Source organism: Eublepharis macularius, chromosome 18 (assembly GCF_028583425.1).
Source record: "Eublepharis macularius isolate TG4126 chromosome 18, MPM_Emac_v1.0, whole genome shotgun sequence".
Classification (NCBI taxonomy): domain Eukaryota; kingdom Metazoa; phylum Chordata; class Lepidosauria; order Squamata; family Eublepharidae; genus Eublepharis; species Eublepharis macularius.
In genome coordinates, this window is record NC_072807.1 from 12,147,017 (window position 1) to 12,161,479 (window position 14,463).

The window sequence follows — 14,463 nt, forward strand, 5'->3', positions numbered from 1 at the left end:
GGCCTAAGGAGTCCGCCCTCTTCTCCTGGCGCCGAAAATGCGGATCTCCATCCAAAGCTTGACCCCGAGTCGGCCTTTGTGTCGCTGGGAGAAGCGGCACGAACGTTTCGTTTCTGCAGGCGCCGAGGAGCCGACCTGAGGTGAGGCCGCTCCGCTTCCGGCCGGCTCGAACCACGCAGGCGCACAGCGGTGGATTCGGCGCCCTGCGGAGGATGGCCGGAAGTAATCAGGCCGCGTCGCCATGGATACATCTCACTTCCGGCCGTAGCAGTGTTGCGCTTCCGGGAGGCTCCCCTGAGCCTCCGTTCCGCTCCGGGATGGCCTCCCCCGGGCACCGCGACGCACCGGAGCTGCCCGACTTCGGCCTCCTGAAGCGCCTCGCCCGGGACCAGCTCGTGTATCTGCTGGAGCAGGTGAGGCGGCGGCGAGGGCCTCGGCTGGGTCCCCGCTCCGCCCTGCCAGCCCTGACCCGGCCTCTCTCGCCTCTCCTCAGCTGCCCGGGAAGAAGGACCTGTTCATCGAGGCTGACCTGATGAGCCCGCTGGACCGCATCGCCAACGTCTCCCTCCTCAAGGTGCGCTTGGCTGGCGGGAGGCCGGGGCGGCGGGAGGCGGGGCGGCTCGGGCGCCGCTCACTCCTCTCTCCTTGAGCAGCAGCACGAAGTGGACAAGCTCTACCGCGTGGAGAACAAGCCGGCCCACAGCTCCAGCGACCAGTGAGTCTGCCCGCCCGCTTGCCGAGGGGGGGCCTGGGTGGGGTCAGGGGCCTCTTTCCTTCCTGCCTTCACCCCGCTGTTTTTCTCCCGAGGTTGTGTTTCTTAATCCGGCCGCGCATCAGGAGCGTAAAGTATGTGGCAGGTAAGTTGGCTGCAGGTATGCATATAGTTCTCTTGCTTATGCAAGCCAGGCAGGAGGTGCCCATCTGGGCAGGCGATGAACATCCATGAAAATGACTGTGGGGCAGGCCTCCTTTGAGTGGTCTGGCTAGAGCAACGCTCTCAGGTAGAGCAAAAGACTAACCAGGCTGGGTCTTACGGGGCATGTGAACTGCCTTCTACTGAGCCTAACCTTGATCAATATTGTCACCTTTGACTGGCCTTGCACATCATCTACTGCCTAATCCCTTTTCCTCAGTGTGAGGGATTGAACCTGGGTCCTTCTGCATGCTAAGCAGATGTGCTACCACTGAGCTGCAGTCTCTCCTCCAAAACACTGTCTTGTTTCACATGTGACCCTCAACCTTGGCAGCTACAGAGTTCAAAAGGGAGCTGAAAAATAATTGAGGAAGAGTGCCTGAGTTTCTGTCAGCCATCCCAACACTACACAGTAATTATTCAGTGTGTTTCCATTCTTTTCTATTCGGAAGAGCTCAGGGCAGTATACAGAGTTCTTCTGTCCTCCAGTTTACCCTCCCAACTGTGATGTAGGTCAGACAGAGAGAATTAGTGTCTCAATATGGACCAGTAAGTTTCATGGGAAGCAGGGCATTTGAACCCAGATCTCTCCAGTCGTTGTCCAACACTCTAACTATGGAACCACTCTGGAATGTGTTAAGCAGCCTGCATCTAGCAGGCAAGATACCCCACTGACACAACACACATCCTTGCTTTGAAGCAGGCAGGCAGAGAAATCTGCTCTGGACTCAAGAGACTTAATAATTATTGTCTGATTTCATATGTGCCATTCCTGAGCAAGGAGATTGAATATGTGGTAGCTAGACAAATCCATGCATTACTGCATGAAGTGGATTGTGTAAATCCTTTTCAGTCTGGTCTCAGGCCTGGCTATGGAACTCAAACAGTGGCAGCCTATGCCAGGAGATGGATGTGGGGAGTGCAACCCTATTATTTCTCCGGGACCTCTCAGAGGCTTTTGATACCACCAGTCATGGTATCCTCCTTTCATGGTTAGGACTGGGATGACACTGTTTTTTGGTAGTTTTGATCTTGCCTGGAAGGCAAGTTTTAGACAGTGGTGTAGGATTGCTGCTCAGCCCTTTGGTCTTGGACCATTCAAGGTTCTTTCTTATTTCCCATGTGTTTAAACATCTTCTTGAAACTGCTGGGAGAGGTCATCTGGAGGGTTAGACTGGGTGGTTATCAATGTGCAAATGATACTCTCATGGCTATGGAAACCATGAACTGGTGCCTGAAGGCACTTTGGGGATAGATGAGAATTAATGAGCCGAAGCTTAATCCTGCCCAAATGGAGGTGCAGCTGGTGTGAGTGAGGATTGGCCTAGGATTATAGGTGCTTCCTGTTCCAGATGGGTTTACACTCCAGTGAGCAGCTTTGCAGCTTGGTGGTGCTGATGGACTCCCACTTTCAAACACTCCCCGCCCCCACTGCTGCTCCAAAATAGGTACACCCTATTCCTGGAGAAATTAAAACAGGAAGGCAGCAGGACCCAGAAATCTATGGCTGGGGTCAAATCCATCTCAGAGCCCGGAGGGGCTGCTCCCAAGAAACAGGCCAGGCGGGACAGGGGACCTCTCTTGAACTCTATTTTCGCCTGCAGCTACTTGGGGCCAGATAGAGACTATCATGATGATCAGCATGGCGCAGTGGAAAGGTGCTGGGACATCATGCCTGGTGCTCATGGTGTGAACCCCAATAGGATGATGTTGGGAAGAGAGGCAGGCTACAGGCTGAGGTCTAACACACACCCCTCCCTCGCAAACAGCAAAAGGGAGAGGGCTGGCTTTGCCAATGAGGCACCCCTGACATTCATTGGTTTGGCCAGTACATTGCTGCACAACCTCCCCCTTGCCACATCTTCGTATCAACCTCGCCCCCCGCCCCATACACACTACCCCTCTGTCTGGCTTAGCAGATGTTTGGGCCGGACTCTGGGGTTGGTTGCAGGTTTAGGAGCTTTGGCAGGAGCCATTTTGGGGCTCTTGTGGTGGTCTTGGCTTTGGGCACAGATAATTTTGAGTGAAAACACTGCCTGCAGGCACAGTTTCCCCATAGAGCCCCACTCCAGCAGACACATGGACAACACTCCAAGTCCTGCCCCAGTCCCAGCAGTGTGTCTGAGGAGGAAGAGTGGGCGAGGGAAGCTAAGTGGGGTTACAGTCTCCAAGATGTCACTGGACTGCTGCTCTTTTTTGCAGCAGAACAACTTCAGGACCACCTCATCCTTACCAGCGCCTGGTGCAAGGAGTTACGCTCCCTATCCACCAGCACCTGGCCTCTGCAGCTACCTGTTGGTGGAAAACCTGGGCAGAGTGACACCAAGAGATTCGCCGTTTACAATGGCATACCAGGCAGGCATGCCATTGTGGGGACTAGTCAGCTCCCAAAGCACACACACCCTTAGGACTGAGCTGTTAGATTTTCAAATTTCAGTCTTAATGACAGTGGTAGGAAGAGTCCATTTTCTGTGGCAACAAGATTAGGCACACATTTTACTAGAAATGTGACTGTGAACAATATTTTGGAGGAATCTGGCCTGGCTGCCAGGAAAAGATGAAAATAAAAGGGCTAGAGATAGATTTCAACATATATGATAACTGCAGAATTTCAAGAAAAGCCATGAAGGAATTGATACATGCAAAAGAATCAAAATATGATTTTATACACATAGCGGCCCTAATATTTTATTAGGTACTTTAAGAAAAGGGATAGAAAATTACTTGGATTTGAACTGTGAATGGCTGCTGTACAAGGATTTCAATTCCAGGGATGGGGAGGGGAGTTTTCATGGAAAATTGGACAAAATTTCTGACCACTTTCTCTTTGACAAACAGCTGAGGGAATGCTGGTTGGTGGGCCTTTTGGGGAATTGGGCTTGCCGGTCTGCATTGCATTTCACTGTATCCTGGCCACAGCCAAAGACCAGCAAGTGGAGCCTGGAGCTTCTGTGCTGGACTGGCTGGGGAGGCTGTCTGAGCAGCCATCTTGACTTGTGTCTCTTTCCAGACGTCGTCAACGCTGACAAGGCTACTGGGAGGACTCGCAAGTACAAGATTATCTTCAGCCCTCAGAAGGTGAGATTTCGTTTACCATGAAGCTCTGCAGGTCAAGACTTGATTTATTTAGGAACAGAATATGCTGCTTTTCCAGAGTCCTGCTCAAGATGGTTCGTAAAATAACAATTAAATCAAGATTATAAAATTATCAACATTAAAATCTGCTACAAAACAAGTTTGCCAGGGACATAAAGATCTGCATAATATGGCCCTCAGGCTAAACCAGCCATGACAATGGCTGTTGAAAAGCCTGGAGAAAGAGAAATGTTTTAGCTTTGCACCTGAAGGACAGTGAGCTGTGGCCCAGAGAAAGGGTGTCACGGTCCCCGTGGAGGGCAGGTTCATAGCTTGGGGGTGCAGCTGGGGAGGAGGCTCAGTTCTCCATGGCATGCAGTGTCTCTTATTCTGCAGAGGATATGCCAGCTACAGCCATTCCTCAAAAAGTGTGATCTGACCACGGTGATCCAGGCTCTGGTCACGTCCAGGTTAGGTTACCACAATGCCCTTTGTGTGGGGCTGCCATTGAAAACAGTATGGAAGCATCAGGTGGTTCAAATTGCAGCAGCCAGGCTGTCGTCAGGAGGTGGTTATGGGGATTGAATCGCCCCTTGAGTTGAACGATCTGCCCTGGTTGCTGGTCTGTTTCCAGGCATCATTCAAAATACTAGTTCTTATCTCTAAATCCCTTAATGGCTGGTGGTTTGGGGGACTTGAAATGATGTCTTCTCCCTTACTGTCAAGCCCACCAGTTAAGGTCCTCATCTCAAGTCCTCTCTATACTCCTGCGTATAGATGCCAGGTGGATGGTGAACAGAGACTGGGCTTTTTAGTGGGTCATCACTGGAATGCTTCCCCCCTGGATGCTACTCTGCTGTCCTTGGCATTTCTTTTTTATCCAGGCTTTTAGGTGAAGTGTTCTATCTTTTTAAGCTGTTTCTGTGATCTGTTTCTAACCTGAGGATTGTTTTACGAATATCTTTTTAGGCCATTGAATCTTGTTTTATTACCTGTTCTCATATTGTTGTTTTTATTATTTTATAGTACTGTTTATGCCAAGTGAGCCACCTCAAGCAGGTCTCTAGAGTGACATTTTCTAAATAATGACTAAAGTAGGCATCAGGAGGGCCTCGAGGAGGAGGGCATTCCGAAGGCTACAGCCACGACTGCAAAAGCCCTTTCTCTCGCTGCCAGCCACCACACTGCTGTCGGTGAGGTCTGGGAGCAAAAGCTCGGCTGGGAGGCTGGGCAGTATAGGAGGAGGCTTGCCTTGTGGGGTGGCCTACAAGCAACAAGTCCGGAAATATGCAATTAATGCTGACTTTTATATAAATGTTTCAATAGTGCAAACATGCAAAGTGCAAATAAATAACATGCAATGAACACAATAAATATAGTTAATACAATTCAGTTGTCCAAGTCATAATATAAATGTCCAAAACAGACCCACAATGGGGATATACTAAAGAGGAAGTCACAAGGCAGTCTTGTGGTGGTGGCTCAAGTCCAATGAGATGTAAAATCCATTGGGGTGGCCTGGCAATAATGTCTACTTCTTTCCTGTCTAGTTCAGCATAGTGTCCCTGTCTGTCTTATGCTTCATGGGCTTCTGAAGGCTGTGCTCTGTGCGTGTGGGGGAGAGTACATATGCCGAGGCATCCAATGTAAAAGAAGGAGGATGGGCTGGGTGTCTGCTAAAGCCACATATGTGGTATTGACTGCTGGCTCCCTCTCTTGCAGTTCTATACGTGTGAGATGGTCCTGGAAGAAGAGGGGATCTATGGGGGTAAGTTTGAGGGTCACCTGGCTTAGGTGAGGGCTTGCAGGTGTCTCCTGTGCAGGGTGTAATTGTGAGGATCAAAGCAGCAGGAAGAAGAGCTGCGCATGACATGGGGTGGTGGCAGGCCCGGCTGATGCCTGGTTGTCCAGCATCTCATTCCCAGGCTCAGAGTCTTTGAGGTGATGCCAGGCAACTAGAGAAAGGCAGTGCAGTGCAGTTGCCATCGCGGCCAAAGGCCCTTCCCTCCCTCTGCAGATGTAACCTGGGATGAGTGGTCCTTTTACCTGCTCCCTTTGGATGATGACATCATCAGCATGGAGCTGCCTGAGTTTTTCCGTGACTACTTCCTGGTCAGTCTTGAGCCCGTTGCCTTCCCTTCCCCTTTCTCCTAGTGGCTGACCTGTCCCTGAAGAGAGGCAGGGTCAAAGAGCTGCTAGCCAAGCCCTCCTTGGCCCATGCCATTACTTCTGGCTATCCTGGCCCACAACTTGGTCACAGAGAATCCACTTTTGAGGAGGGCTCTCTGTTGTTCACTTTCCAGATCAGGGGTGTGGGGTGGCTGGCCTTTGAACTCACTGCTTGTTGCTCTTGTGCCCAGCAGGAAGGGAATCAGTGCTGGATCAGTACCGTGGCCAAGGCTTTGCACTTATTGAACTCGCTCTTTGGACCATTTACCAGGACCTACGGGATTGGCCGATGTTCCAAGGTGTGGTCTGGCAGAATGTTAGCCTCTGTGAGAAGGGTTGGGGGCCCAGATCCTGAAAAACTATGTTGATAGATGAGGGCACAGGCCAGGTTATAGGCTGTGGAAAGCACATGTAACGTATTTTGGAAACCCCACCTTGCATTTCTCCCCACTGTCACTTCAGATCTGGTACAACCAAGGTCTGCTGAGTTTCCTCAGCTTGACAAGGGGCAGAGGCAGGATTGTCCCCTGTCTTCTGGCAGTTCTTTGACTAGTACAGGGGGCTTTGGTAGGAGGACACCTGGAGGGGCTTGAGATGACAAGCAGGATCTCATGTTCTCCCAGATGGTCCATGAAATCTGGCGTGAGGTCACGGAGGAGAGTGAAGGCGACAGCTTGGGTCGGAAGCCAGAAATTGGCCAGGTTTTCCTCCTGGACCGAGGTAAGAGCCTGGGAGCTCTTTTGGATAGTTGGGCAGCTGGAGTGGGGTCTTGAGCCTGGGACCCCGGCTAATTTCTTGTCACCCAGCCTGGAGTGCTCCCCTAGTACCTTTGGTGAGGGAGCTTCCAAACTTACAACAAATGAACTGCTGCTTTCCCCAAGCACTTTCATAAATGAGCCAGTGGCAAAAGAGACACTAAAGGGCTCGTTCCCTTTCTCTGCTAAGTATCAAGGCAGCCCGGCCCCATCCTGGCTCCCCTTCCCCCCAAGAGCCATCTCTTGTCCTGCACATACACGGAGTGTCGTAAAGGGCCAGAGTGTTTGGACTGGAGTGCTGGCCACCAGATGGGATGCAGAGAGAAGGTTCAAGGGCGGCAAGGGCTGGGTGCAGCTGTCCCATTGTGGAGTAGGGCTTGAGGACCAGGGCTGGCAGTCTCTGAGAGAGCCAGGCTCAGTTGCTGGATGAAGCAAGCACCACTGTCTTAACTAAATCCATGGTCCCTGGATGCTCGAAAAGTCTACTCACGGGGAGAGGGGAGTGGTCTTCTCTTTGCTGTTCATGGGCCCAGCAGTTTACAGGGCAGAAAGAGCCCTTGACAATCAGGGTGGCCCTGAAGTACTTTTATGGGTGAGGCACTGCAGGAGGCTACAAATTTTGGGGCATCCACTGGCTTGTTTTCTTTGCAGATGTGGATTACATCACAGCCCTCTGCTCTCAGGTTGTATATGAAGGCCTGGTGGATGATACCTTCCGCATCAAGTGTGGTAAGTGCCCTGGCCCTGAGCCCTTGAAGCTGCCTGCCCGCCCTTCTCTTTGGAGGCAGTAGGGGGTTGAGCTGTCTCCTGAAATTATTACAGCTAATTCAGCACCCAGCTGGCCAGCCCATATGTGGGGAAAATATTCTGGCTCATTTACTTTCTCTTTAGGGAGTGTGGACTTTGGCCCAGATGTTACTTCCTCTGATCGGAGCATCAAAGTCCTGCTGAATGCTCAGGACAAGGTAAACCTTATTGCAGCTCTGTGCGCACGCACGCACGCACGCACACACACACACACACACACAAAACCCCCAGCAAGCTTAGCTAGAAAGCCAAGGGGTCTGCGAGAGCCAAAACGGCTACCTGGTGATGGCAGGGGAGAAGCTGTGGCCTCCTAAATTTGCATGAGGGTCTGGTATGGATTTGGCTCCCTGTAGAGACACTGCTGCTGCAGCAAGTCTTGGTGATGAGTTAAGCCTGTAAATGTATGTGTCTCCTCTAAAGGTGTTCGGCAAGATCCGCAATGAGCACTTCTCCAATGTTTTTGGCTTCCTGAGCCAGAAGGCACGGAACTTGCAGGCCCAGTATGACGTAAGTGATTGAGGGGGAAGCAAGTGCCTGGGAGATGGACTTGTGAGGGGATGGGGGGGGCAATCTCTGAGCATCCTGGTAGTGAGATAGATGCACTCTTACCTTGTAGCGACGCCGTGGGATGGATATCAAACAAATGAAGACTTTTGTGTCCCAAGAACTGAAGGGCTTGAAGCAGGAGCATCGCCTGCTGAGCCTACGTAGGTCTTTCTGTTCCTCCATCCTCTCGACTGGTATGGGAAGGGTAAAGCAACCGAGTCATTACTGACCCATGGGGGGACATTGCATCACGACGTTTTCTTGGCAGACTTTTAACAGAGTGGTTTGCCATTGCGTTCCCCAGTCATCTACACTTTACCCCCAGGAAACTGGGTAATCATTTTACCGACCTCGGAAGGATGGAAGGCTGAGTCAACCTTGAGCCAGCTACCTGAACCTGGCTTCGGCCGGGATCGAACTCAGGTCATGAGCAGAGCTTGGACTGCAGTACTGCAGCTTACCACTCTGCGCCACAGCTCAGTGGCTCACGGCTCAATGGGAAGGATAGGGAGGTGTATTTAAGGTGGATAAAGAGGAGCAACCAGGGGAGGAGAATCAAGGCACTGCAGACCTAATTCCACAGCCCTGGTTTGCCTGCAGATATTGGTGCCTGTGAATCCATCATGAAGAAGAAAACCAAACAAGATTTCCAGGAGTTGCTGAAGACGGAACATGGTGAGTGCCCCTCCTGTACACTCGTATTCTTTTGCTTCCCTAGGCTGTTTGGACTCTTGCTGTTTACAGGGATACAAAAACTGCTGGCATATGACAATTGATGTCAGAGCTTAGAGCTTGTAGTTTGGGTGAGTGGCAGTTCTTTCCTAACCTTGTCTCTTCCACTAGTGGGGGATGTGCACATTCTGGCCCCTCTCAGGACTTTATGGCAGTCCTGGTTACTGTCGGACTACCCCAGTCTGTCTCTGGCAGGTGACGTACATGATTGAACATTTGGAGGACTGGATTGGAAGAAGGGTTTCCGAAGCAGGGGAGGCAGCGACAGAGAATTCCCTGGTGGGGAGGGAGGGTGGCTTCAGTAGCTCCTCAAACCCTGGCAAAGATGGGAGACTCGGATTCTGATGGCTTGCCACCGCAGGCTGTGAGTTTGGTAAGTTTCCAGGAGACCTTTCTGGAGTTTCTACCAAACAGTGCTTCTCCAAGTACTGCGCTTTGACGCATACCTTCCTTGCCGCTTTTTTTCTCCACAAAGAAGTCGATCAGTTCCTCGGTATTTCGAGGAGCTGCTCGAGATGAAAAGGGGCTCGAGCTCAGATAACGAGAAACCCCAAACGAGTCCAGATGAGGTGTGGAGTTCATGCCCAGGTTCCATCTGTGGCCGTGCTTGCAACAAGGAAGTCGCATTTCTGCCAGTGTTATGTCGGGGCAATGTCATGTAGCCTCTCTGAGTGTTAGCCCTGCAAAACCAGCCGTAGCCAGCCGCGATTGCTTTGCGAGGGGGTTGGCTAATACAGTGGTCTGCCCTGGAACCTCCTCTAGACTTCGCTAAGGGCAATTCTTTAGACAAATTCCAAGGCATTTCATTTCGGGGAACATGGCGAGGTTCATTCCACCACCCACTCTCTGCAACCTTGCCCTTCTTGGTGAGTTACAGCCACTTAGGAGAAGTTGACCATTTGGGCAGCTCAGTAACGAGGGTCCTAATTGAAGGAGCAGGCATCTCCTTGCTGCCGGTGATCAGGCCTTCTCTAATGAAACCATAACTGGATCCTTCTGACTTGTGCAAGGGTAGGCTGCTCCCTTGGGGGTGGAGGGGAGCAAAGGATGCCTGAAAGGAGTGATCGGATGTTCTTAGATGAAGCAGATTATTTGGTTACAGGACTGGGACTGCCTTGCTTGCCCAGGTTTTCCATGATAGACAGAATTTTCCTGGGCCACTCAGCAGCTATGGTACCCTTCTGGGTTGGAGGTGGGGTGGAGTCTGAGCAGCATGTTCATAAAAATCAGCAGAAGCAGATAAAAACAAATCCTAGGTTGGGCAAACAAGGTAAACCAAGAGCGTTGAGATAAAGTTCCCAACAAGATTACAAGTAGAAGCCAAGAAAACGTCTGTGTGAAATGCTGGTATCGTTCTGTGGTGCATGGGAGGGCTGCATTGTAGGGATGGGGGTCTCAGATGCTTCACGAACGAGTTGGGGATCCTAGACTTCATCACCATTTTTGCCTTATACATTACCTGCTTCTTTAAATACGTACTCCTATGTACAACCAGCGCTCCATGTTGTCTGTTAGTCCTAGAACTGATTATGCTTTGCTTCAGTATTTTCTATTACGTCTTGGATCCTTGCTAATGCTATGTCTTTAAACTTGAATATGTTTACCTTATGGTATTGTACTGAAATGTTCTTCCTTGATACTGATTGTATTAACCTCATACTGTGTAATCCACCTTGAGTCTCAGTGAGAAAGGCGGACTGTAAACGACGTAAATAAATAAACAGAAAGTAACCCAGTTCAGTACCCAAGGGAACACTTGCAGTGAGTGGCCAGGCATCAAGGCACCATTAGAGAGGAGTCCCTGGCACTTGTGGCCAGACACAAATCAGACAGTGAGGATCTGTTTAAACGGGCAAGGCATGCCCCCCCAGCCCCCCGCCCCCCGTTTCTTAGCCAAGCCAGTAGCCTGGCTGCATTATGCATTGATTGACTCGTCCACCCTGTTTTGAAAGGAAGCCCCGCATAGAGCATATTAAAAGATACCCAGCCTGGAGGAGATTAGTGTGTACGTAACTGTCCACATCACTTGCAGAAAACAGTCACTGTGTTGGTTGCTTTAAAACTCCAACATTATCATTGATTGGCTAAATATTTTGAGATCTGTTCTTTTGGGGGGTGGGGTCTGTTCTGGTTTTCTGCAGTCAAGTGCTGACTGTGGTGGGCTTGTTTTGGAACAGTTCCACAACTGTGTGGCAGCCGCCATGCATGCTGTTTGCACTGACACTAGGTATCAAAAGTGATGCCTTACTGCAACTGGTCATTCTCCTAGGAGAAAGAACTTTACAGAGAAGGTAATCTTTCTCTGGGCCATTCCTGCCCTCAAGACTGGAGAGCAGCCCAAGAGCTCTTTCTGGCCCCTTGAGGAGGAAAGGGCTATTGCCATCTTCAGGTGTGCTTGTTCCCAGGGGTATTGCTGGGAGGCAGATAGGTATCAAAAGTGATACCTATCTGACTCCCAAAAGTGAGTCCTGCACCGCATCTCTACTGGAGCTGGAGGATGACGAAACAAGGAGCCATTTGCAAGTGGCTGCTAGAAGCTGGCTCTGACGCTGACCTCTGTCTCCTCCACCCCCTGCAGCTCTTTTGGAAGGGTTTGATGTCCGAGAGAGCATTGGCTTCATCGAAGAGCACATCAACCGGCAGGTGAGGACAAGCAGATGGTAGGGCCACATCTGGGGAAAGGGCTGGGGGGCCAAGTGGTCTGCTCACGTCGTCTTCCCCCGTTGGGCAGGTCTCCCCCACAGAGAGCCTGCGTTTGCTGTGCCTGCTGTCCATCACAGAGAATGGTAGGTGCCACGGTGTGGGGAGGGAGGTGCCTTGGGGGCATGCCAGCTGCACAGTTGTGCCTTGACTTCTCTGTATGTGTCCGGCTGCTCTAGGACTTGCCCCCAAGGACTACCGCTCCCTCAAAACCCAGTACCTACAGGTGAGGCGGCCTGGGGGGTGGAACAGAATCTGTTCCTTCTTGGTGAGGAATTTGGGCAGTGTCCCTTCTGGAGTCCTCCACTTACAGTTGAGCCATCATCCCCTGATGGTCCCACTGCAGCCTGCCCTTTCGGTGTGTACTTCTCTTCAGTGTTCCTGTGTTGTACCTGCATTTTGCCCTTATGCAGTCTCTATCCTCCCCCTCAGAGCTACGGACCAGAACACTTGCTCACCTTTCACAACCTCAAGCGCCTGGGGCTGCTGATGGAGCAGGTGCCTGGGGAGACCCTGACAGCAGTGGAGAACAAAGTCAGCAAGCTGGTGACTGACCGAGCGGCAGGTGAGGGGTGGGGGAAGGGCCACCTTCTGCTGAACAGCTGAATTCCTGCAAGAGGTGACGCAGGAACGGGAAGCACCTCTGCTGCAGCACCAGAAGTGTGTGGCCTTCGCCAGACCGCCCAGGAGAGATTCCTCCTGGTTGCGTCAAGTTCCAACCTCCTCCCCTTTTGCTCTTGTCTTTCAGGGAAGCTCTCAGATGCCTTCAGTTCCCTGGCCAGAAAGAGCAACTTCCGAGCCTTAAGCAAGAAGTTGGGGCTGGTGGGTAATGGTTTGGGGAAAGAGGGTGTGATGGGAGCTGACATTGTGGAATGATGATCCTGTTCTCCCCCAGATCCCACGTGTGGCTGGAGAGTACGATTTGAAAGTCCCCCGCGACATGGCCTACGTCTTCAGCGGTGCCTATATCCCACTGAGTTGCAAGATAGTTGAGCAGGTGCCTGCTAAGACTCTGTTGATTCTGCTTGCAGGTCTATGGGGGTGTGGGTTAAGTGCTGTTGGCGGCACCACCTGATTCATGTCTCATCCGTCAGGTTCTGGAGCGCAGGAGCTGGCTGGGCCTAGAGGAGGTGATACGGCTGCTCAGCGGAAATGAGTTCATTGCCACAGGCAAGTGCGTCTTGCAGCTGCCTGCATTTCACTGCAGCCCCTACAGCCAACCAAGAGCAGCCCCTTAAGCCTGGTGATCATTGCTCAGGCCTGTAGCTCAGCGCGTCACTTCTTCCCCTTAGTTATGGAACCCACTCCCATTATAGGCTGCCCAGTGTCAAAAACTTGTGCTATCTGTCAGGCCTAAGCAAGTAAAAGTTGGTTTTTAAAATGTTACAATATTTATGGAAGGCATTCTACAGCTATATAAAGATCCAGAAACAAGCCACTTAGAATTAAAAAGTAGGTCTAAATTAATAAAAACCTACTTTCAGATTAGGCCTGGAGTCCAACACTGCTCTCCTGAGCAGTCCTGCCTGGACTCGGTTTGTTGTTTCATCAAGTATTCTACGATGAAATTCCGACAGTTCAGAATTTCTCCTGCATCCACTCAGAAGGCGAACTTGAGTGGTCTGTCGTCAGAGGCAGATGTCACTACACTCCATAGCTCCAGCTTACTTGACCACTTACTGAGGTCTCGGGTAGATGTTAAAAAGTAGAGGGGCCAACCTGATCTCCGACAAGCCCTAAAGGATAAATCTCCTGGAGAGGAACAGGGGTCCCGAGTCGCTCGCCAGACCCTCCAGGAGAGGTGTTTGCTGCTTAATTGGTGTTTTGTGTGTGTGTACACTTTTTAATGGCATCCAGATACAGCAACAGAGGATAACCCTAGGGACTTCCAGCGCATCATCCTGGCCGTCTTCTTAGGCGGGTGCACCTTCTCTGAAATCTCCGCTCTCCGCTTCCTGGGAAAAGAAAGAGGTACTGAGCAGAGTGGAAGTGGGGGCCAGTTGCTGGGGAAGGGGCAGTGGGCCTGCAGTTATCATAGGCAAGTTTTCCAGATCTCACTTGCTGGTGCACAGACAGACCTTTTGAGACCCACCTGGCTTGTTCATGGTTGCCTCTAGAAGGGACTATGGTTTGCCTTGCACTTCCACTTGCTCCTCTTCTTGCTTCTTCTAGGATTCAGGTTTATATTCCTGACAACAGCCATCACTAACAGTGCACGATTGCTGGAATCCATGATAGAGACAAGGGCCTGATGAGGCCTTCTGACCAGATGCTTCCTGCCTTTGGCCACGTTGTGAGAATGGAGGGCACCGATCTTCCTCGCTGGCTGAACTTCCCTCTCACTAACTGCCTTGCTTGAACCTCAGGCTGCCCCTGGAAGGGGCATCTCTAGGTGGAGACCACACGTCCTCCTGCCACAAGATGTATGCGCCTGCCTCCCCGCCTGCAGCAGCATTCTTACCACCTCCTCCATTTTCCCAGCTCATTGTACTCAGCAGGACTGAGGTTGTGCTGTCTGAGTTTCTTGTTCTGGTTTGTCATCAGAATAGACAGTGGTCAAGTCTGCAGTGTGTGGTCATTTATTCCTTACTCTTAGGGCGGGGGTAATTAACAGTTGACCTGGGTTGTAGCGAAGGCAGTGAAAGAGGCTGCACTTCAGCAGAATCCTGGCAGCAGTTACAGCGGTCTGCAAGAGCCCAGCCCCGAGAGGAGGAGGAACATGGAGCTCAAGGGGGGAGGGAGGGGGCTGTGTGCAAGTGGAGAGGC

At 51.4% G+C, this 14,463-nt stretch overlaps 1 protein-coding gene across 1 annotated transcript; it reads left to right on the forward strand.

Annotated features, from left to right (window-relative positions):
* The first annotated feature begins 279 nt into the window (after positions 1–279).
* Positions 280–14,260, forward strand: VPS33B (VPS33B late endosome and lysosome associated). Its single transcript, XM_055003061.1, has 23 exons — positions 280–413; positions 494–574; positions 654–715; positions 808–857; positions 3,924–3,991; positions 5,711–5,756; positions 6,006–6,100; positions 6,352–6,456; positions 6,781–6,877; positions 7,564–7,641; positions 7,804–7,877; positions 8,140–8,226; positions 8,336–8,426; positions 8,866–8,940; positions 11,576–11,640; positions 11,729–11,783; positions 11,877–11,923; positions 12,130–12,262; positions 12,446–12,519; positions 12,593–12,694; positions 12,792–12,867; positions 13,555–13,668; positions 13,870–14,260. The coding sequence occupies exons 1-23, from the start codon at positions 318–320 to the stop codon at positions 13,947–13,949; spliced, it is 1,851 nt and encodes a 616-aa protein (XP_054859036.1). The 5' UTR covers positions 280–317; the 3' UTR covers positions 13,950–14,260.
* Positions 14,261–14,463: the final 203 nt, after the last annotated feature.